The 24,121-nt window shown below is 34.0% G+C and overlaps 1 protein-coding gene across 1 annotated transcript; it reads left to right on the top strand.

The window, feature by feature from the left end:
• The first annotated feature begins 1,999 nt into the window (after positions 1 to 1,999).
• Positions 2,000 to 21,523, top strand: LOC120333070 (uncharacterized). The gene is made up of 17 exons (XM_078119195.1): positions 2,000 to 2,160; positions 2,915 to 3,057; positions 4,061 to 4,116; positions 8,695 to 8,794; positions 9,242 to 9,415; positions 12,451 to 12,551; positions 12,841 to 12,923; positions 13,239 to 13,337; positions 14,218 to 14,310; positions 14,547 to 14,698; positions 15,305 to 15,366; positions 15,693 to 15,801; positions 17,182 to 17,349; positions 17,902 to 18,035; positions 19,090 to 19,181; positions 19,626 to 19,712; positions 19,924 to 21,523. Exons 1-17 carry the CDS (start codon positions 2,088 to 2,090, stop codon positions 19,929 to 19,931), a joined length of 1,734 nt encoding a protein of 577 aa, XP_077975321.1. The 5' UTR covers positions 2,000 to 2,087; the 3' UTR covers positions 19,932 to 21,523.
• Positions 21,524 to 24,121: the final 2,598 nt, after the last annotated feature.

Below are 24,121 nucleotides of genomic sequence, written 5' to 3'. Positions count from 1 at the left end.
AAACGAACAGCACAAAATACGTTATTTTCTCTTGAAAATATGTCACAGCAATAGGTCCGACACGAAGATCGAGTGTATATTTCAACCTAGATTATACTCTCGTTTCTAATATTATTCGAATATATTGGTTTGTATTTAAATCACTGTAGCGTTTGCCAAATGCAACGCTCAATAGAACTAGCATACGGTCCGAAAAAGTAAGCTACATGTGTAAAATATATTTTAATCCTATTTTGAATTATCCACCTCCTGGTCCAATACCGATTGGGAGCAGACCAATCTTAAAAAGTATTAGTAACTACAACTTCTGCTGTCGTAATCGTTTCTGATTTTAACAGATACATACCTCCCAAGCATGTTAATATTTGTTAAGTCCGTACTGAAAAATCATCTTTTGTAAGGGCTGTTCGCAAGTTGTGCTTGTTAGAGGTCATTTACTGAAACGCACTCGATCCAAATGCTCTACACATATTCATAACTTGCACCTATTCAGAATACACAAACATCATATCGCATGTACATGGTATAGAACGGGAATTGAGCTTACAGAAAAAAACAGGAAATCGTTATTTCGCTTATTCCTTCCGCACCACGAAAAGTTTATATTACAATTTGATAACTTAGCGCTAACCGATTTTTCAGCTGCAATAATGCACTGTATGTGACTAATTCTTTGATTTTAATTCAATATTTGTTGTTGTACTGAATATATATCTTTCCAGTATATATACAATATATGACTAGTGGCGACACGTACTCCAATATCATCTCGGTGTATAAAGTTTTCCGGCGCAAAATTTACTATTGATATAAATGATAAAGAATGATGCCGCATATCCGAGGTTTCAACTTATTTAAAAAATTATTATAAAAAAAATAATTTTATTTTATATTCTACGCGTACACAATTCACTTGGGCTACGTATAGACAGTGAAAATAATAATAATAAATATCAATAATGGTTTGCCAATGAATGTTTGAGGTATATAGAAACTTTCGAATAACACTTCGCTATTTCAATATAGCCCCGGCAAAATAATATATTGTCAATATGTTATATATTCAATATCTAACCGTATATCTGTATTGAAGCTAGTAACTATAAATATCACAATAAAATTATCCAGTAACAAAGACACCGCACTCGCAAATCCCGTGCTATTAGCCCTTGTACAAGCTCAATGAAATAATTGCATAAAGGTAAATTATTAAAAGGTTGCGTACACTAAGAATTAGAAAATACTTAGAATCTTTATGTATACGTGTTTTTAACAATAAGTAGAAACGTGATGCATACTACATTATTCACAATGTTTGTGCCACATCCGTCTTCCTGTCCCATTCTATAGCGCTTGGTACAACTTACTTCTGGCCTGTATCTTACATATATAGTACTAATTGCAATACGCGGTATTGCATTAATTGATTGTTGTTTATTTTAATTTTTATATTAATTACCACCATCGAATTCGACCGAGAATGGCTTTATAAAACCTTTATAATAACCTTCAACGCGTTGTGAAATTAAAAATCGAGACCGTTTTTAGGTTGTTCCTGCCATTGTAATTGTTATTACTCGGACTTTTTTTGAAATGAGTTTTCTCTTTTTGGAGTTGAACACTGGAGATATTACGTTTACAAATTTGCAAGAAGTTTTAGAATCATTTCCAAACGCTAAATATGCATTGAGAATCTACCCTATACAGTGTTTCATATTTCAGAGATATACAGTTTTATGAAAATATTGTAGTCAGCGACTGTTAATATAGGTATAAAAAATGCAAATTGTTAATTCCAAGATTCAGAGCACTAGAAGTTGCTCACGCCCAGCCCGACAGTCGCATGAGTAAGAAACCAATGAAGTAAACGCACGTGAAAATAATAAAATACTTGGAACAGATCTCCGCCGTTCATTCATTGAAATAGGATGCAGGAAAATGACTCATAATAGGAAATCATTATATCTATATCAATAAAGATAGAATACAACATCATTTACATTGTTTGTGCCTACGTTAGAATCTTCCAATATATCTTCAAAACTACCAACGTTTGGATAAATTCAGTTGTAGCAATTAACAAGAAAATGTATACTGATAATCACAGCTGTCTCAAATTTGTGTTCCTGTATTTGTGCTTCGACCTGTGTAAAAGTAGCGGTAAGTAAATAAATAAAAACATAACGTTTTAACAATATTAGAAAATCACGAAGAAATGCATAGAAATAAATCAAGAAATAATTTAGAAAAAAAGATTTACTTAAATTTCATTCATATATATTTCGAAAATCTAGAGGCTGCGCCTTCCACTTTCAACATTCAGCCATGGGGTTTATATATCACACTAATTATTTCAAATTATATATACGGATTTCGGTGTAAAAGTCTACATTATTTAGTCATAATCATAGTAAAATGAAATATCCTAAATATGAATCTTCCGCCCTGTGTTTTTATTTTTTTAAATTTCTATTCATTTACACAACACAATTTATTTATTTTCATAGAAACTTTTTTAAATTGTTAATAATATGTTTAAACATTGCTAAACAAACTTTTTTCTTGCAATGCTGTATTTATTCTATTGAATGAACCTAAACCACATTTCTACGAATTCAGAGGAAGGTTATATTGTGATTCGTAGGTTATTTTCAAAGCTAATTAGATTTTGATTATACACAAACTTGGGTGCTCCCGAAGTATGTGTAACAAGATGGCGCACAACCTGAAAATAGTATGTGTATCAGGTTAGGGTTTAGGTTATGCGCCATTTTGGTACACACACTTCCGGAGCGCCCAAACTTGTAGCCTACTAATCTCGATTCTCTTTGAGAATGCGAATCAACAGATCTTTGTGGTAATGTGCTTGACTAAATTATAGTCAGCATTAATGAGTTTTTGTTATCTTCATTAGGAGAAAATATACCGTACGAGGCACTGATGAAGATTGGTTCAAGCGAGAGATCTAATATAAATGCTTTAAACACCAACTCATTTGCATATACCCCCGGAAGTGGAGGTCCGTATATGAGCAGCACAAATTTAATCATTTCACCGGTAAGAACTTTAAAACGTCTGTTTTTGAATGCTGTACAGAAAATAATGTTCTCTTTTAAATTAGTTGAAGACTAAAAGCACCGCTAAAAAACCTCAGTTTTGACGTCCAATACAGTCCCATCTAATATATCGAGGCAGAGATCTGATTTCAAAAGCTGGATTAGACTGGTTCATTTTGCCAGTACTATTCGTTCATATGTTGTCAAATTGACCCAACAATGTATTTTAAAATGAACCTAATGATTGCAAATGATACAAAAGTCTTTTGAGCTGGAATAAGGTAATACTAAACATTGCTCTCTTAATAAATGAAAATGCGCTCTTTAATGTCATAATGTATACCTTCTTTTTTAAAACATACTATAGGCAGGGGTGTGCAAGATTTTTTGTCGGTAAGCCATATAATCGACTTAAGACATCTAGCTGTGCCACACAAAAAAATTAGTTTTTCCATGTACACAAAAAATATATTACCCTCACGAAACTAGCAAAATAGTCTACTGAACTGATTCAAATTGGAAAAGCTGGTGGCGGGGAAGTACCAATTAAGCACGAAATAATGTTGTAAATAAGCGTTATAAAAGCCTGCGGTAACGAAATAGAGCAGCGACAACCAGAGCGCTGCGCGAGAGTCAAGAGTGTACGGCTATTACATAGCTTTACAGTAATAAGGCGCCTGGCAAAACGATGAAAGATTTAACGCAACGACAAAAGCAAAAAAGAAATCATGTATTTTTACCCATGTCATCTACAAACATAAATTGACGGATTAGGGTTTTTCCTTGGCAGAAAAAAATCTGACTGTTGACAAGAACTATACTAAATGGTTTGGCGGTCAGCTTATTGCACACTCCTGTACAAGAACATAAAAAAGGTTCATTCACAGAGGTAAATGGACATAATTACAGGTATCAGATGGTGAAACTAAGATATTTATATGAACCCTGAAGATTCACACATATTTTGTCAAAACTAAGTCGAAATAACATGTTCAAATGTTTAGGAATTTGGATTTGATAGATTCTTGTTGATACAAAACGATTTCAATGTGGACAGAAGGTTAGTACCTTTAAATATTGTAAAAGCCATTGCCTTTAGTTGGAGTTAACATGCAGTTGTTGTCTGTTGTGTGAAGTCTTTCTCTGGATATGCGATAACGGATTTTAAACCGAACACTGTCTAGCTTTACAATAACAAACTTTAGTGGGAATGTGATTTTCGACGTAATGAAAATTGTTGCAAGCAAACAGTAAAGTACAGCTATCTCGAGGTCAATCTAATATTAAACTGATGAGGTGGGTAACACGATACGAATTATACAACCAAAAATATTGATATAAAACCAGCGTTTGTATATCAGAAGATAACTGACAGTCGATTTGACACCGTCGTGGGTTTGATATCCGAGTTATTCATTTAAATTAAAACACATGCAACGGACGATTTCAATTTGGGATTTAATTTAAATTCTTATAAAATCCTCATAAGGAGATGCGGCGATAAGTATATTGATATACATAGGTATAGTCCAGTGGCATATGACAGCTATGGGAGCCGTTTGGATTGGGACGCAAAATGGATAAAAATATGCGAGGTATAGTGGGCGGGTTCTCATTTATTGAATACCTACCCTCGCTACCAAAATGAAATTATGCTGCTTTTTCGCTGAAATATTCAAAACGGAAATACCATAGAATGCAACCCACAAGCAATATATTTCGAATTGCTCCAACCTAAACGGGTCCGTGTTTTAAATCATTGTGACATTAAATAATGACTACATCTCCAAGCTCAATGTGCAATAAGATATATGCGATACACCCAGCATGTGCACAAAAGGTAGATGCTATCCTAGGATATTTGAACCACTTCAACACGTGATCAATTTATATCGAGATTGTAACTGCACAAGTGTCAATATTTTCCACTTTATTGGACTCGGGTTGGACGTATGGATCGTTTTTCTGAATTGTTGGGAGACTCGAAAACCTTCAAATACAGTTACGAATACAGTTCGCGCAATCGAGCAAGTGCGCGCATTAACAAGACGTGCGTTACATTAACATTCTTTCTTGTACCCCCGTTTTTCCGAATTATATGGAGAAGTATGCGATAGGATATAGATACATTTTTGTCGACATTGGATGAAATACTAATACACAACGTAAATAACAACGAACAATTCCGAGAGGTGTGATCTTAACCGGGTTCATAATCTTGAACATTCTGGTTTACGTCGACCACGCTTTGGATGAATTTGCGCACATTGCACGGTGGAACAACTATACGGATGCATTATGAAACGTTTGCTGTTGGTCCTCAGGGATCGCTTCTCAAACAATGGAAAGTTGATACATCAGAATGAATCATATTCTCGTTTTCTATGTCAAGGCGATTTTTTGCCCTCCATGAGGGTTTTCATGACACTAAACGCGAGTTCCTTGCATTCCTTTTCGAGAATTCTATAATCATAAACTTTGTTCAACTATTTATCCATTCAGGAATCTCAAAATTGAGCGACATTTTTGAATCGAATCTTTGTGTAACACCTTATTAATGTGTTATCATAGGTTTTCTACATCAACGTTAAATATGCCCCCCCAAGTGCCGTCGTCCCTCCGTCAGGCAAAGTAACTTTATAGAAATTTCGGAACACCATCAAAAGGTGATTTAAGTTATCATTGTCTATTGGATGACTTTTATCAAAAACGCTAAATGTTGGCAACGAACTACAATTAATCATGAGCATATATGGATTTGCTGTTTTTCATGAGTGCAATAAAACCAGGCTAACAGTTCATTATAGCCGGGGCATCATAAATTGCACGCAAAGAATATTTTTCGAAACCGTTTTTCACTTCTTAAAACACTGTTTTATCTTATCGACTGAATTCAACGTTGGAGCTACTGTATGGTCTTCGAGTAGACTATATCGTACAAGAAACGTTCATACAGAGTAGTAGTGACTCATTTCCTGGTAATGTGCATTGATCCACATGGAAATCAAATTCCCGATCAAACTGCATATCCTAGGCCTGTTTTATATACTGGCAGCCTTCTTCTTTTGTCTTCGAACCTTGCTACTATTCTAGAGAATAGATCACTGCAGAGCACACATTTCAAGACGTAGAAGCGTCAAGAAAATTCCCAATTTTGTGTAACCTTTCCCTTTCTTAACTGTGCTGACTCCCTGCACACAACTGTTTTCTAAAGGTCACATCGCTATTATAGTGCCATCTGTTTGTATAGAATACTTCCATATTTTTAGATGTAACGCACAATTAGCAATTAATGTTATCGGGGTCGACCCGACTGAACTTTTTCCGAAAAAGAACCTACAAACGAACCGCGGTAAAACAACATCAGACTTTCCATTTCCGCTAACCAAAGTTTCGGGTGCATTTAGACTGTATGTTAACGTCGGCAAATATTTTAATTTCGTCGCTATCATTTGTGCCACCGATTTCTACAATTTTTTGGATGTCCATTTGTTAGAAAAATTGCATCCACGCACCTAAAGATTATAGCACCTGCATATAGATTGCACCCACGGGAATAGGACACATATATATGCACTTGAATCGACGGACATTTGCAGCCACGGACAATTGCGTCCGCAGACATTTGCATCACTGTTATTTGCACCCACGGAAATCATTTGCGTCGACACTTGCACATCATGGACTCCTGTACCTATGATTTTTTGCATTAGAACCCGATTTCGCTTGTAAATATTTGTGTGTTTCAAAGTTTCATTTCTTCAAGCTTCATATGGGATCAAATGTCCATAGGTACCAATGATAATCGGTACAAATATATGCCTATAAAAATGTCCTGGATGCTGTGGACGGACGCAAATGTACGTGGGTGAAAGGATAATGAAACCGGTAAAGTGCTCTCTACTATGGGGACTGTATGCCTCGCCAGGTTTAATTGTCAATTTGCCTGTAAATTTCGTTTTGTTATTCATCAAAAAAATTTGTGATACCTACGTTATGTACATATTCCTTCCTCCGTCGTTTCCAAAATTTATTCGGCAGAAACTGCACTCTTCGCCATCTTTTAGGAGCATATAAAGCAGCATCTTGAAATATTCCTGGTGACGAAGCAACAGTTTAGACCTTATCGTTAGTAAATGATAATATAAAAATATCTAACTACAAAAAGAAAAAAGTGGGAGCTTCTCACTCTTTCAGTCAATCATCAGGCAAGTCTGAATTTTTGAAAATGATTGCTTCGTTTCACTGGCAACAGCGCCATCTAGGTTAACAACTTCACTTTTTAGATGATAGATTCGCTGTTTAAAATATTAGGATTACAAACATTTCATTATCTTCATTACAATCAGCCTGCATCATATGTTCTACACCTAAATTTTCCAGTACGTGCTCACTTTGTACTCTGGATTTCAGCAATCGTACATACCGATTAGAGTTGGCCATTGTACGAATGGCTGAATTCCACGAAGAAAATCTTTCCAATTTCTTTGGTTCGAGACAAATCCAATATTATAATTAGTGACATTTCCTCCATCGGTTTCATTTCCGCATCAGCTTTATATAATGAGATTTTCCAACTTTGATCTTGTTGCTATAAAAACTCCGGTCCTCTTGGTCAGCAAGAATCATAATAAAGTTCTCTTGCATTTATGTCTCCTGATGCATCATCACTGGGATTCACAGAGAAATCGATGTAAAGACATGTATCAGATTTGCTCGAATCATGAATCTGTTTTACATGGTTAGCTACGAAAATATGAAATCGTTTCGCCTAATTATTTATATAGCCCAGTACTGCTCCAGCCCACCTATACACTGATTTCCTTATACTCAAGCTGTCGAACAATGAGGTCACTCATTTTGCTGAGATCACAGCGTTAGTTAGCTCCATTCTTGGTATTGCGATTTGTTTCAACAGGGCTACACGAGTTTTTCCCATGATAAAGTTGCAATGAATCTTGCCTTCTACATTAGGTAGTCTCAAATAAGCACAATTGCCATACCAATTTTTCGGGAGTAAAGGTCGGGGAAAGGTCCATGGTGTGATGGATGCCATGTAGTTGCGAAATATATATGCAAACTTTTGTTTTTGAAAAAATCATCGAAACAAATTTGTAAAATACAAAAGTTTTAGCCTTTTATTAATGGTTTCTAGCGCCTGTCGACAGTTTCCATCTTTGGATACTGAAGCATTAAAAACGATTAGCCGAGGGATAAGCGACCGGAATAACAGCAATTTAGCAGAAAGATCCATACAGTACTTGCAATTTGTGTCCAATAATGACTATTGCTTTAATAAACTTTAGACGTCTCCAAAATAAACTTGTTTACTAAACTCGTTTATTAAAAAAAGTTTCTCGAGTCCTTTCAATTATGACTGTTGCATTTGCTTACGGCTCGCGCGCGGTAGTTAGACGCAATTCATGTTAGTCTTTAGCAAAGAAAACTCCAAATTCAATACTAAAAATACAACCCAAACCTAACGAATTCGCTATTGGTTTATAGTTGAAATTGATTCCTCACTGATATAAAACGTAATATAAACGTAAAAGATATTGAAAGCCATTGTCTATTGAACATAAACAGTGAAAACAAAACTAAATTTTAACTCCTATATAAACTTGTGTTTGTTTTACAGCTATGGCGACCTCGAATACTACCAGGATACAGCAACGCCGTTCATTCAATTGCTGTATTTTACAAATGCAGACAGACTCAGGGATGAAACATTCCACAGAGTAAGAGAGCACAATATCAGATTCAGAACAAAACAATATTTTCATCACCTTCTTTGATACTGAGTTTGAACGAAAAATTTATTACCGCCAAACATGAGCATAATAGATAAATAAGCGATTTTCTTTTGCCACATCTGTAATTGAGAATAATACCCTGGTTAACTTGTGTATTTTATTAAGATATGAACTTGTTGGTTTACCAAAAGTATTTATTTTTCTCCAAGGACCTATATACTGCCGAAATGTTGCTGCTGAAACGATTTTTTCCAATCTTATGAAATTAAGGCGGATTTTGATTTAACATGTATTACTTTACATTTTTTAATTTTACACAAAACAAGACAGAAACAATCTCCCACCATTTAGATCAGGTATAAAACTACTGTATCAAATTACTATACATATGTATGAGTTTGCCATATTTTCTTCCCCTATTACCACTTTTAGATGAAAACTAATATCAAATCAACTGCGGAAACTGGAACAGTCACGAATTTAGGGCCAGTAACAGCTACAACCACCGATGGAAAATGTACTTTCGAATACTCGGCAACACAAACCGTGTACGCCACTTACGAAACAGTCATTATCTTACAACTTATCATGTCACGAGTGGGACAGGTATATATGTACTTTCGGTCACTACATCCATAATATACACGTGAAGTATTTTTTTTTCATTTGTTTGAAACCTTCGGTGGTCGGTTTGAGATAGGTTGGTGGCAGAATGCCTTGATGTATATGCCTCTATGTCAGTGGTACTGTATGCTATGACTGCAAGCGTAAAGCAAACCAAAACTGTTGTACCAGAAGTCTTGCGTGGATGTTTCATAATTTTTTCTTTGACATTACGTCCGCAAAAGCCAGCCTTCTGCAGACAAGCAATATGTAACATTAATATGATATACAATGTTTACCATCATATGCGATGCTTGAATAGGGAGAAGATAGTGGTTTTAATTGAAATATTTACCTTAATTATGCAATTTGACAGATAATACTGTGTAGCATAAAAATCTCTTTTTTGTTCCCAGCTTTCAACCTAGATTTTCTGCACATCGAAAGATTCAACTTTTTTTTAATATTGGTATTGTGATAATAGGGCGGATTTCCCTAACATCGGGTTTTTGTGATATAAAATAGCGTAACACCTTCATTATAACATAGAATGGTGCTTTTTTTAGTGTTTTTGGTATTCCGGAGAAGTGTTTCTTCAATTATATGAAAGAAATCTTGAAGAAATTAGGACAAATCCATTGCAAATATCTTTTTAGCCATTAAACCAGAATTTTTCCCCTATATTTCCAATTATAATCCAAGTCAATTTCACAAATAGCCATCGGTTGTAGGGTGCCATTTAAAACCCTTTTACAGCGGCTAAGCTCATATGAGAGAATATTTACGCTTAATTTTGTGCTCGGTAAACTACTGTTAATATCGCTCTTAGCTCTTTGTTGACGTTATCGCCTGATATGAGAAAAGCGATAGAACCTTCCAGCCGTGACGCAAAGTGCGAATGCTATAAATAGCGTGGATTTCAAAATCGCCTGTCAGACGTCTGAAAATGGCGACTCGGCTCGGACAGGAAATACTCCTATAATATTAAATTAAAACTACAACTAGACACCCTGGATCGATATCTGGCCCCCACGGACAATAACATCATACCCAAAACTGTAACCCAAATCATGGATTTCTTCATAATGATAGAACATAAATTCAATGACGTGCAACCTTTAGGACTAAGGAGTAACTGGGAGGAAATACTAAACGGCTATCTGACGGTTTAGCAAAATAAAACTTGGAAACTTTTAATCATCCACCATAAATGGTAGACCAAACCAAAATTCAAAACTTCTCGACGAACATTGTCTTTAGCCCCGATAATACCATCCGATATAGCGGAAATGATGAATCGGGAGCTTCTCGGTGGATGTCATGCTGCGTTATACGCGGTATGTACGGAAGCCGGGGTGGCAGAAGTTGTGCCCTGCATGGCATGGACGGAAGCCCCATGTTGAAGCGTATGCATTGCATACGTAGAAGCGTGTGGTGGAAATCTGTGCTCTGCTGATGCGCGGCGCATACTGAGGCCCCCGGAAGTGTATGACTACTGCATGCAGTGGCATGCATATTAAGCGATTGACCGATAAAACTCGGATATGACGTGTCTTCAAGACACTGATCCGAGTCTGGAAAACTTCTGATCCGCCAGCATAAAAAAAAAAAAAAAAATACTTCTTTATGATGACTTATTGTTGGTTTAGCATGTATTTTCAGTCATATATACTATCCCTGACCATCCCTGGCGCTGTGTTGTTTTGATAAATATGATTTCGACTGCTCCATAGTTGGCAGAAGTATGGAGATTTTTTGTAGTTAAAAAATACGTAAAATTAATGGTAATTTTAACGCGTAAATGCGCGTATGGGATTGTTTACGCCGTTCTACGCGCATTTCCGTCGAAAAAATTTAATTTTTTTGCCTTGGGGGTGGTCTGTGAAGTAATAATAAGAGCTGTGACGTCATCAAAATCAGTAATTTTAGCCTTGAACTTGATACACCTGTAAATACAATTGTGAATTTCAGAGTAATACCCATTTATGCGTTTCGGTGATGTTGTGTTAGGAAAAACTTGACGATAACGTTGAAAAAAAAATTAATTAATTAGGAATTAAATATTATTCCTCTACTGTACACAGAATTTCTCAAAGTCCAATTTATTTTTAAAAATTTTTGAGATATTTTTGCAAAAAATTTTTTTTTCGGAGTGTGTTTTAAAGATATATTGCTGAATAGAACTCTAGCACACGCTTTTAAAAATCCATAAGAGAAGCTTTAGGGCTTAGTGGTTGACAAAAAAAAATAACTTTAAAAAGACCATGTCAAATAAATTGGGTCAACAGCTGGAAGAGAGTTTTGCCTTGTCGAAAAATTCAGTGTTTTTAGTCCTTTGCGCCTGGAAACTCGCCACGCAACATGATCAATACGGGTTTACTTTGCAATAAAGATCGAACGTTGCTTCTATTCTAACCATCCCATTTTGAAAGCTATTTAGGGCCCTAGGTATCTCGAATGACTTGCATTTTTTATTCAAAGTCGGAATCTAAAGGCATTTATTATTTTTCCACAGTGAAAATGAATATCCATCTAATTCGGCGGCCCCTTAGGCTACAGCTCTAAGCTAAATTGTTGAAATAACAAATATCTTTAGGTTGTTTTGATGCATGACCAATTCAAGTGGCTAGTAATCGAAGATTTTGAGTTCCAGAATTTCGGATGGGTCTACTAAGTTAATTTACAAAAACTTGGATTGATGTTGCAATTAATATACTAGAGATATACATATAAAAAAAGATTTTTAAAAGAAATCCTCCCCATTTTCACAAAATAAAAATTCATATAAATTAATGTTTTCAATTACAAAGTAATAACTAGAAGCCAAGAACAAAATGTGTGTTACATAGTGTAATCCTGTCGTTCCCAACCTTTTTGAAACAACCCCAATTAAAAAAAAAATAATAATGAAAAAACTATAAAAGTATAAGTAAGTAGTAAGTTATAGTATGATTAGTTATTGTTTAAGGATCATGAATTGCATATTGTTACAGTCAGTTATGCATAAAATAATTCTAAATTTCCTAGTATGTTTTCAGGAGACTACAACAGTGCAAAGACCTCCAAATGCCGATTCAGCAGAGATCAGATTGGTAGACTCCCCAAGATACGTCTTATTTGGATCTATATTATTTATGAAGTATGTATTTAATCACTCGGTCATTGAAAGATACAATTAGTAAATTGTAGAAAACCAGATAACACAGGAAAGTTACATCGTACAACGTCATTTTGATATGACTATATGAGTCACGCTTTTACTATGAAATAAAAACAAGCTCAAACTTTGATTTTATGGATGATAACAATATTGATAAAGTATTTTGTAACTAAATACTGCTTCATTTTTCTTGAATAAATGTCTTTTTCATGATTGACTTTCATGCGTTTACAGTATGTTCGTTGCAAATGTAAATGTTTACTTTTAGGGATCAAGGCAACACCATGACTCTCCAAGACGTTGCAGCCATCTCATTGATATATGCGGACGAGTTCAGCACTGACGTTGACGGTAAGTAGAAAAATAAACGGGTTAGAATGAAAAACTTGCGCCGGAAACCACAAACAATTACATCACAGTATAAACTAGCCTACATATTAAGAAGAATCGGAAACAAATTAGACATTGCTCTCGAATTATAATAATAATTCACCTACTTGATATGTATTCGCAATAATCATATTAGATAACAAATATGTTTTAATGTATAGATTTAACAACGCATTTTCTTCTTTAAGTTGTTATGTGAGACTGAAGGCTTTAACATTGTGCTACACAAGTGATATCGTGCATTTCAAATGTTAATTAAGACACACATGAATCCAGGTATTTTCATATGCGAAAACGGAAACTCGGAGACCCTTGAAAATGGCGACATTGTCTGTACATGTAATCCTGGATATTTTGGTAACACATGCACCAATCGTAAGTTTATTTATTGTCTATTCCATAAATTTTCGTTATTCACTAAGTGAACGCAACCCTGCAACACTCAATAATTATGATATGATGTATTTCAGGGGGCATAGAATGATTCTAACCACTTTTATGATATTCTAGCGCTTCTTTAAGCATACCGGCAACAGCATGTTAATATCTGGCCTCTCAATAGGAGAGAAGTATGACAGAAATAAGTTGATAGAAATTTGAAAAACGTCTGGAATTCATGACTCTATAAATATCATTCTTGGAGACGCGTGTCTTTGTTATTTCTAAATTTTGGCTGTCAAAATGAGAACAACAACATAGAAATTTAACTATAAATCATCTCTTTTTTTTCATTTCCATACATCAGTGTTTATATTCGGTTTCAACACTGGATTACATTTTGTTCTTATTGCGCGTCATGAGTGAATATGATATCAGTACATAGCATAGTAGCACTCGCCAACTGGAATGCATGCACTTTGTTAGGAAATTACATCGACCAGAAGCTGCACCAAATAAAAGCTACATTGTTTGACTACCGACAAATAATGATGAAAAAATCAAAATCATCGCCTTTTTTTGAATACAAAAATTATTCTTTATTGAAGCTAAATCATAAGTTACCACTATTCGAAACGATCAATTTTACCAATATACAAAATAGCTGTATTTGCTTATAATATAATTTTCCTGAAAGATTAATCAATTTGAATTTTATTCAGGATTGAAATCGAATAAAAAAATCATTTACAATAAATACTTTCCAAAATAGAATATTTGCCTAGATTAATCGGATATAGAGATTATAATGCATCTCTTTCGTTTCCATGTTAACTAATCTGATCATTGATGGCTACTCCTAATCTTTTTGTTTCAGTTTGTTCCCAAGGAAATGTGATAACACTTCAACCACACGACAGACAGATATGCGAATGTAATATGGGGTTCGGTGACGTAAGCTGCGGTTCTAGTAAGTTTCATAACGAATTCATATCTTTCATTATAATTAATTGACTTCTTGTCTACTAATTCTTGTTTTTGATCGGATCAAAGCTTCAAAACGTCTTGTGTTTATAACTAGTTTTATTTCTCAATATATAAATTGAATTTGAAATACTATAGTTACATTTAAATTAGACCGGAATATTCAATCAAATGAAATAAAAAGCTTTCACAAAATGTAATATATTCATGTTTTGCTTTCAGGTGGTCATTCTGTAAATTTTGTAACTAAAATGTCATACAGAGATGAATGTCCAGTTGCCCTGTCGAATCACTTCAAATATCTGTATGCCGTTGACGAAAGTGGAGTCATAACTGTTCGCGAAGTGGCAAATATCGCTGAAACTCTGATCGAGGTGTTTATTTTTTAACTTAATGAATGTTAGAAAAATATATGTCGCGATTATTTTTTGAAGAAACTGAAGTGAGCGTTGAAAGTAATAAGCATTAATCAAATAGTGTAAACATTCTTCATACTTGAGTTATAATAACAATGCAAATCGAAATACAAACAAGTACAACAGTGAAATAAGAAATTAAATAAAATAAACCTCGGAGAAAAATGGCAAATTAGATACGTAACTGCAACAAGAACATCTGTGGGCATCTAGTTAAGATAAAGCAGTTTCATTGAAATAAATAAGAAATAACTAGAAGAAAAAATATTGGCTTTTTTATTATATAATAAATTTTACGGCTGCTTATTTGCCACAGACTTGAGAAAATACAGTATGTAATTATCGAGAACTTAAATTTCCAATCCTAAAATTTTATAATGAACACATATGATCAAATTCGAAGTCTATTCATAAGGAGACTATTTGATGTTTTTATATATTCTTTTCAGTTGTTTATTCAAAATCTATATCGGGTTTAAAAATTTACGTCACCACGTTCTTTTTTGGGTGCTTATTTACAGCCTAATATATGGGTGTTTATTTCATTTTAACCATATTTTACAGAACTTTGAATTCGGAGACTCGACCACGAATTATGACACACTTAGACAAATACCTAATCACGCGTAAGTTAAATAGGTTAAGACCTGCATTATAAAGTAATAGAGAATATTTCGCCAAACTGTTCAGTGCTACAGTTTTATTTTAAAAGAGTCATAAATATCCATATAAAATTTATGTTGTTAAAAAAATAAATGTTGTTTCATTTGCCTTTCTTTACCAATGATTGGTACTTTTCTCAACGTATCATGTGATTAATTCGAATTTTACGAATACAGTTGAATATTTGTGGATAAATATTTGTGGATGCTAACAAGAATTTATTTGTATTAACGGGGTGTTTAATGGGTGAATCAGAAGACTAATCAAGAGGAACTGTTTGTTATTATAGTGGTGCTTCATCACCATTCCCGATAATGCAGTCAAGCAGTGAGAATGATTTTCTTCTGGCAATCGAAATTCCTGTCTCTCAAACACATTCTATAGGATGGAACGTGAAGGTAACTGTATAATTCAATCGTCGAGTCCTGTTTTTGCTTTCTAAAAATTACTAATATAGGAATGCATTAATGAACATAACTGGGTCCAGTCAACAGGAATAATAAGTCCTGATGACAAGGAGGAAAGTCAAGATGCATAGTTACACTATTTATAGAACAAATTGTCAGCATTGTATTGTATTGTTTTTATCAGAATACCAGTGCAATCAAATAAATTAAACCAATCTCACTGGAAAATTGTTTAATTTTTGAAAATGAATGATTTAAAAGCATGAATAAACACATTTAGGGATATGAATATATGGTATTATGTGAATAGCAAATTGACAAAGTCTGCATTTTCATGGAAATGAACATTGATTATTGTGCATTTCCATGAGTTTCTTTAAACCATTTGTACGACGATTAAATTAAGTATTAATTTATTAATGCAAAACAATACTGTCATTGTGTTACGGTCTATCTATCTTGTCAAGAGTGATTAGCATGAGACACGTGCGTTATACTTTGGATTCAATTCAACACATATAGAACAGATAGATATACATGTCTTTTTATAAAAATATGCATCTGTAATTTAATAATACCCACAAACAACACATTGATAGACGTAATCATTTATGGCTGCCTTTCATCACATTCAATTCACAATTGGTAATCACAGAATATCACAATTGAACTCTGATCAAACTACATATCTTCAATTCATATCGTTTGAGCGGACCCGATCTTTGAGTAGACTTGATTCAGTTTTTCAAATACTATTGTTGAGAACAAGAAACGAAGAAAAGAAAATTTATTATCTTTGTAGAAGAAATATTTGTATTATTTGAAGCATTTGAAATTATCATTTGTACAAGCCCGACATAAAATATATTTTTCTTGACAAGAAATTGTGGTAGAAATGATTTTATCAGATTTTATTCACTACAATAAAACCGTTACCTATTAAAATTAAAAGCTGGATAGCGTTCGGAGATCGCCGACTTATCGATCTTCCTCTTGTTCAATATTTTAATCGACAATTTTAACGGAGCGACAAAAGCTAGGGGATCCCCCAAAACAGAAACTGCGGTTTCGATTCCTTCGCTCTGACTCAATAGGGACACCGCGTGTCCCATCACTAATTAGTTAATAACTCGCTAATTATACGACATAATTCATCCAAAATCAATGAACTTCTGGTCAATCAATAGACATCTCGATTTCGTGAGATATCGAGTAACATACGAAAGTGTCTAACAGACAAACAAACTAACAGACAAATAAATACCTTACCTATCGACTTACCGGTCGAGATCGATAATTATTTTATTATATCTTTGATTACATTTTATTCTAAAGGTAAGTATTTATTTAAACTGATTTTATGCATTTTAGATAACTCACGCAAACAGAGATGGAAATCTTGTCGGTGATCAAGAAATATCTGGAAATGAAGTTAGAGGAACATGTGGTGTGTGGTATGGAATTGTTCAGAGATACAATCCGACTAACTCAAACGCTCCAGCAATGGCAGATATATTCTTTGTTTTGGGTCAGGCAGGGGTAAGATTTGCCGCTTTCATGAAACTATTATAGGCTGTGGCCGTGTTCTTTTTAATGACATTTTGAATGTGGTACATCGCAATATTGAGGAAAACTGTATCTTATTAATACAATGTAATACACAAATACAAATAACAGAAAAAAAATGACATTATGAAATGGATATTATTACTTTGAAGATAACTGATGAGAACGCTTGGAATCTATAATCAAGTTCCACAAAATTACACTAAAATTGCAGAGAGATTATGAAATTTTGTGCTTTATTTTCAATCAAGAAATTTTCTCCAGCCTGTAACCTGAATTGTAACTTCGGGACCTCCATAGTTTCTACTCCAGATACAAGACTTTCAATAGGGTGACGCTTGAAAGTAATATTTGGTTGTATCGGAATAATCATTTGTACTTATTCAGAAATTAGCTAATTCAGAATAACGACAATACATATTAAATCTCATTTGGACAAACTGTAATGTAATGTAACCAATTATAGTTATAAACAGTATAATTTTCGATTACATCAGTTCACTGAAATACAATTCATTTTTTAAGTATTCCAAATTTCCAACCTCCGCATCATTGGATTTTCAAACCGTAGCTGGGACTGTAGGCAGTGATGTGACGAGTGAATTCTCCACCACCGGAGAAATTTCAGGAGTGATTTTTGGATATACTCTCGTTGTGACGTATGTTTTTGTATGTGTACCAGTATATATAAAATATTTTATAAACTTAAAATATAAATTCTGTTCACTGATACGGTATTTTCCGGCAACTAAGTAGCTTATTAGGACCCAATGTTTTGGCGTGATATTGGCGTGGCGTCTTATTGGGCGACTACACTTATTTCATTTTTTCTGGGGTCGGCCTATTTTTTGCATAAGTCTTCTTAAACATGATTTATGTAAACTTTAAATCTTGGTTAATAAATTTTATAGTGTATTCGATGCCAAGGGGTTTGTCAATCAGTTATTTAGTTGACTTTTACTGTCAGCTGTTATTTGTCTTATTCTTTTTAAAAACTTCGTAGCAATCGTAAGGTCGCGCGTGCGATGAGGCACTCCATATTCACGTCCTATCTCGGTACATCAAAAAGAATAAGGCTATCACGACGTATAGTGATTTATGATCATCCTTCGGACTGAAAAACACACCTGTTAACTAACCCGTGGACGTACAGTGTAGTTAGTACATGTCACATCATATCACTGGTCATTTCAACGTTCCAGTGATTTTTAAAAATGATTATCTATACCTTTTTAATTCTCAAATGAAAAAAACGGAATATAAAGACAGCATAAACTCTCAACATTAGTAGAAGTATATGTTTGTCCTCGTTTTGTGTTTTAGAAGGCATAAATCAAATAAATTGTGAATTCTCGAGAAGTTTGATTTTTGTAAATATGTTATCAGGTAATTCGGTATAGCCGACCTTTTATCCAGTTTACTAACTAGCAAATCCAAATATTATAAACATAACTAATTAATCGTTCCCGCTGCATTGGCCTTATTGGTTCGAGGGGCTCTAGCACACTGCAATATACCAGAAGTTTACTAAATTATCCTGTAACATAAAGTAGCCGCAATTATTCAATATATATATGCTTTAAGCCTTATCATTGTAACAGGCGAATCTACGAAAGTTTATTTGTTTTCAAGTTACATTAAATTTCATTTGCATTGCCCAATGCGTCAATTTTTTAATTCACCGTTGATATACAGTATTTTATTCATATTCAGCGATGCCGGAAGTCAAATAGCAGAATCTGAGCTTATTGATGTCATGCGTTGCTATGCAGATTATGCCTGTAGTTCGCTACCACAGGTTTTTGGTAAGTTTTTTTTATCGAAAACGAGATGTTTTATTGAATGATGACTATAAGGAGCTTATAATAAAGTTCTTTTTATAACGTCTCATAATTTTCATATTTCATACACTTTAATACATATTTTTTTTGAAACACTCCCGATTTCGGTCTAACAAATACATGTCGCAATAAAAAAAAATTCAAATATGGTTGATTTGAATTAATATTTCTGGATATTTATAAATTACACTTCGTGAATATTCCGAAGCTATTTTCTATATATATATATCTATATTTATAATATAAATTGCAATATAGTCAGGTTGACACAGGAGTAATATTGATGCTATGCAACTAGATCAATGAATCAATGATCAAATAAATGCAATATACAGTAAACATCGGCAAACGAACATAAAATTTGACATATATTTTGAATAGTTTGTAACAGTAACGTATTGTTTTCAGAATGTGTCAATGGTCAGGTGATATTGGATGGCAACACTCCAACTTGTAGTTGCGATGGAGGTTGGGTTGGGCCAGAATGTGCATATCGTAAGTGTAGATATATTTAAATGACCCGATTATTACTTCGTAATAATTAGATTTTTGAAATGATATGTGTTCCGTTAGATTGCGGACTCCATGCTGTTAAAAAAAAAACAATATCTAATTTACACATAATCTATTTCATAAAACGAAGAGTACAGATTATCACTGTCAGAAGTTATAAACAAAAATATTTAAAACAAACAATATTTTGCAGCATGTTAGACATGTTAACGAAGAGTTTTGAAGATAAATCTTTTTCAACTTCATATTACATCATATCGGAGCCACATGATCATCATTACAAGAACATCATGCAGTTCATCAATGTCGATCAAACTGACGTGATGTGGTATTATAGAGGAATAATGTTTATAATTTATTAAATGAATGTACTGTCATACTACCACTTAAATTCTTATCCTATATTTGTGCATGAATGTCTTTCCCCTCCTGGCTTGATTTAGTTATAAATGTATTATACATGATGAAATGTTGTAGACAATTGTTTACATTTAATGATGACATATTTTTATTGAGTTTTCAATTTCCTCCGTGTTTGGGTTTTTGTTAATTCTTATATATTTGGGATATCGTTTATGTTGAAGTCGATCGAACAACTCCGAAATAATATTTCCAATTCATACAAGAAAGAAGTCCATGTTCAAAGCCCACAGCTAGTTTTGTATATACGGAGAATTCTGCGTCAACAAAATAATTATCATATTTCCTAATGATTTATTTAAAAGTACTATACCTACTCCACAATCTGTTGTAATATAGGGTGAATTTGGATTTATGCAATACTTAATTGACAAAAATTTACGATTTGCAAAATAAAAATTGCAATGAAAGTCTATAATACTAAAAACTAAAAAGCGAATATAAACATTCACATGCATCGCTTCTTCCAAGCTTGCGAAATATTAGGTCAGCCTGAAAATACCGTAAGTGAAATCATTTTAATTTATCTGTTTGACTGATCATTACTAAGTGATGATTCATGTTTCATGCTTTGAACAAGATGTTTAGTCCAAACCCAAGACCGTGTGAGAAAAGAACTGGACTATCCAATAATAATTTCTTGAAGTTCGGAAGCCGAGCATGAAATTTGAAGATTACATCTAGCAATACTTAGCCCCCACAAATACTAGGAATGGCCCTTAAAATATAACCTATTAAACGGGGAATAAGGTAGTAATTCCGTTTGTCTGCCATGCAAAGAATAATTTTAAGTTATCATGCCTGAAAATGTATCAGATAAGCAAAACCGATTTTATTTCGAACAATGAAACTAGAGCTTTTTTCCGGGGATGTCTTATATTTTCATTTATCAAAAACTAAATTATATATAAAGAGAATTACGAGATTTTGAAATATACAAAATATGAGAACGGATATTCATTTTATTATTATCGAGGAAACACGGTACCTATGTGTTGTACTTGTATTGCTTTCCCTGGTCACCATATGGATTCTTTCACTGGGATTGCAAGTTTTGATATCGGTTTGTCGAAGAGACAACGCAAGGAGAAGGGGATTTATTATTGAAGACGTGTAAGTGTAGAAGAAGAAGTGTACATATGGATCGTTTTGGTATTATTTTGTTGTTGATATTTTTCTTCTTCGTATCGATATGAATATACGCTTTTTCCTGAATAACTACTGGAACAATTGCTTTGCAACTTTCCGTGGTTAAAGATTGTATTTTTTGCCATATGGATATTACTTTTATTTATTTCAAAAGTTTGAGTAGAATCTATTCTAATCGTTAGTGAGCTTTACTTGTGAGAGATTGCCTACCCAAGATACTTCGTTTTGACTTCCGTGTCCATATATTTGAGCATCGCTCTTTTTTTATTATCGAAATAAAAACAGACTTCATTAATATAAAAAAAAAAGATAACAATTTGATAGGTAAACGAATAGCTCGCGGAGCCTTTGAGTTTTCCTAATAGATCTCTGGGACTCCGTGCGGAGCGTTTTGAGAATCTTTCATTTACAGTACCGATAGTTTACGTAATCGAAATCGCATAGCGACATTTTGAAATGCGACTGCGTAATAGCCACAATGTTAAATTTTGATGAAGTTATCGCACAAAATTTTAAAGTGAGAAAAGAATCCCATCGGACCGACAACAATTTTCGAAATAAATAACAGTATATATATATAGTATTCTAACGACAACAACCATCTTTAACCATGCACTAATCTTTCAAGGCAGTTGGTCGAGTAGGCAATTAAAACGGCGATTTTTTTCACAACAGGACGAATAAGAGGAAAGGAAAATACCCACAAGAATACTAAGAAAAATAATTAGAAATACGATCAATAGGCCCCATTCGTGTCCAATAACGAAAAAAAAAGTTTTTGTGTTATAGACTCGAGGAGGCGATATGATCTATAAAATTAGCAACTACCAAATTTGTACTAATGAACGTTTATTATGACGACAGGAACAAAACAGAAATTCTAACAACAACAACAACAACATCATACCCAATCGATTTATAGGCCCACGTCTTGTTCATTGACTACTAGAACTTTTTTCCGATAGCATACACCAACGTTGGTAGTATATTCGAATGCAATATTTGATTATTACAACGCTTTCATGATAGCCATTAGCAACCGATGAAGATTTTTCCATTTTATTTTTATACCAATATTAGTTCTGACTGAAGTGTATGTTTTCATTTTATCGGCATTTTAATATCATATAAATAGTCACACGTAATTAGCACATTGCCCATGGATAGTGGCTGACATGCCTTATCATATTGAAGAGTATATTCAATTCCATTACTTATACGTCCGTGCGTTGTATCTAAATAGTAGTTCATACTAGTCATCTTCAACAACAATTTTTCTTAAATAATAAATGTTAGTGCATATTTTGACCGTGCGAGCATATTCCATCCTCCAGTCTACAGCAGAAAACGTTGTATTCGTTGCCTTGTTTTTTTTAATGGACGCAAAATGTGCATACAAATCGTTTTGTTATTATGTTGCTGTACGAACTCCTTTTTTAATTCTCGTTGTTACCGGACCAAATATTTAGTGGTTGAAGATGGTACTTTTCGCTGGAAGGCTATTACATTTTTCTGTGGGATCTAGGAGATTCATCAAAAAAGTTGCCGTTAGTGGTGACGCGAAGTCCTTAAAGGTGGGGCATCACGAACATTTTATTTGGAGAATTTGATTCTATATATATAGTCAGAATTTTCAAAACTTACTATTTATATAAAGTCGACTTGGTTTCATACCTAAAAACCGCTTCGACGAAAATCGAATGCATTTCGGAAACGGCCTCTGATGAGGTAGTACCGAGAACTAGTTACAGAATTCGTATCTATCGCACAATCTCGCGGGTAAAGTGTTTAAACTCTTGTTTTTGGCATTCAATTCTAGTTCCACATTGCGTATTTTTATAAAGATTGAAGAAATAATGTAATATTAAACAGATATACATAGGAAGTTCATTCAGACCGTTGTAGTATATATTTACGGTCTGACGTGCAATGGTGGTTTATGTAATGAACGTACCGACACTGACAGTCCGGCAATAGAATTTAATTAACTCAGTCAGTTTTTAACACTTTATTTCGTTGCTCGGCCGATAAAATATTTAGTAAAAGTATGATGCCATCAGGTCACATTGTTATATAAACCGACTCATGTTTTGATCACCCATAGAATCTGGCTTCGTTAAAAATTTGCATAATAGAGGGTAAGGAAAGGATGAGTAGCTGCGAATATGAAAGTAGTAACGAGATCCACAAAGAAGATGTTATGAAGTAGATCTTTCAGCACCAGAAAATCTTTTAGCAGTGGAGATCACCAACATATGGTAGAAGCTGCAACTCAAGCGGAGAGCGATTAGACGGTACAATCTGGTAAACTTACCAAGAGAGTCATAGCCAGCCCACGTGAAATCCTACCCAGTAGTCTAACGGTTCAGTGTATTGTTGAAGCCGCATTTTCAATTTTCTTCCATTCCACCTTATTATGCAACAAGACAGTCAGACAGTGTTGCAAGCTGAAAATTACTAATCTGTCCGCTGATATCATCCTCAACTCGTGTATGCCAATTTAATTTGTAGACTCTATGTTTTCCAGATCACACTGCTATCAACAACACAGTACAGCTGTCAATACAGCAATAACGGCACTGATAATTCACTGCATGATGCTGGAGTATGATTAAAGAGAAGATACGATTATGCTCATACAGGGCGTAGGTAATACTATCATCTAACTATAATATGAAGTGATTCAATGTGCGAGTAACACAAGAATTACTTGAAAAGCCCGATCCCAAATAGACCATTCAACCTTTGTTGTTTTGACTGTATTGCAGTGGTAATGGACATTAGTGAGTCAGTTTGTTCCGGCAGTTACACACAATTTTTTC

Source organism: Styela clava, chromosome 13 (genome assembly GCF_964204865.1).
Source record: "Styela clava chromosome 13, kaStyClav1.hap1.2, whole genome shotgun sequence".
Taxonomy (NCBI): domain Eukaryota; kingdom Metazoa; phylum Chordata; class Ascidiacea; order Stolidobranchia; family Styelidae; genus Styela; species Styela clava.
The sequence above is the reverse complement of the archived record's forward strand: the minus strand, read 5'-3'. Positions and strand labels throughout refer to the sequence as shown.

Excerpts from the sequence above, each read along its gene's own strand:
- LOC120333070 (XM_078119195.1), top strand. The coding sequence starts at position 2,088 with ATGTATACTGATAATCACAGCTGTCTCAAATTTGTGTTCCTGTATTTG. Across the intron at positions 14,699-15,304 it reads TCGCTGAAACTCTGATCGAG|AACTTTGAATTCGGAGACTC; the intron begins GTGTTTATTTTT and ends CATATTTTACAG. Across the intron at positions 18,036-19,089 it reads GGATATACTCTCGTTGTGAC|CGATGCCGGAAGTCAAATAG; the intron begins GTATGTTTTTGT and ends ATTCATATTCAG.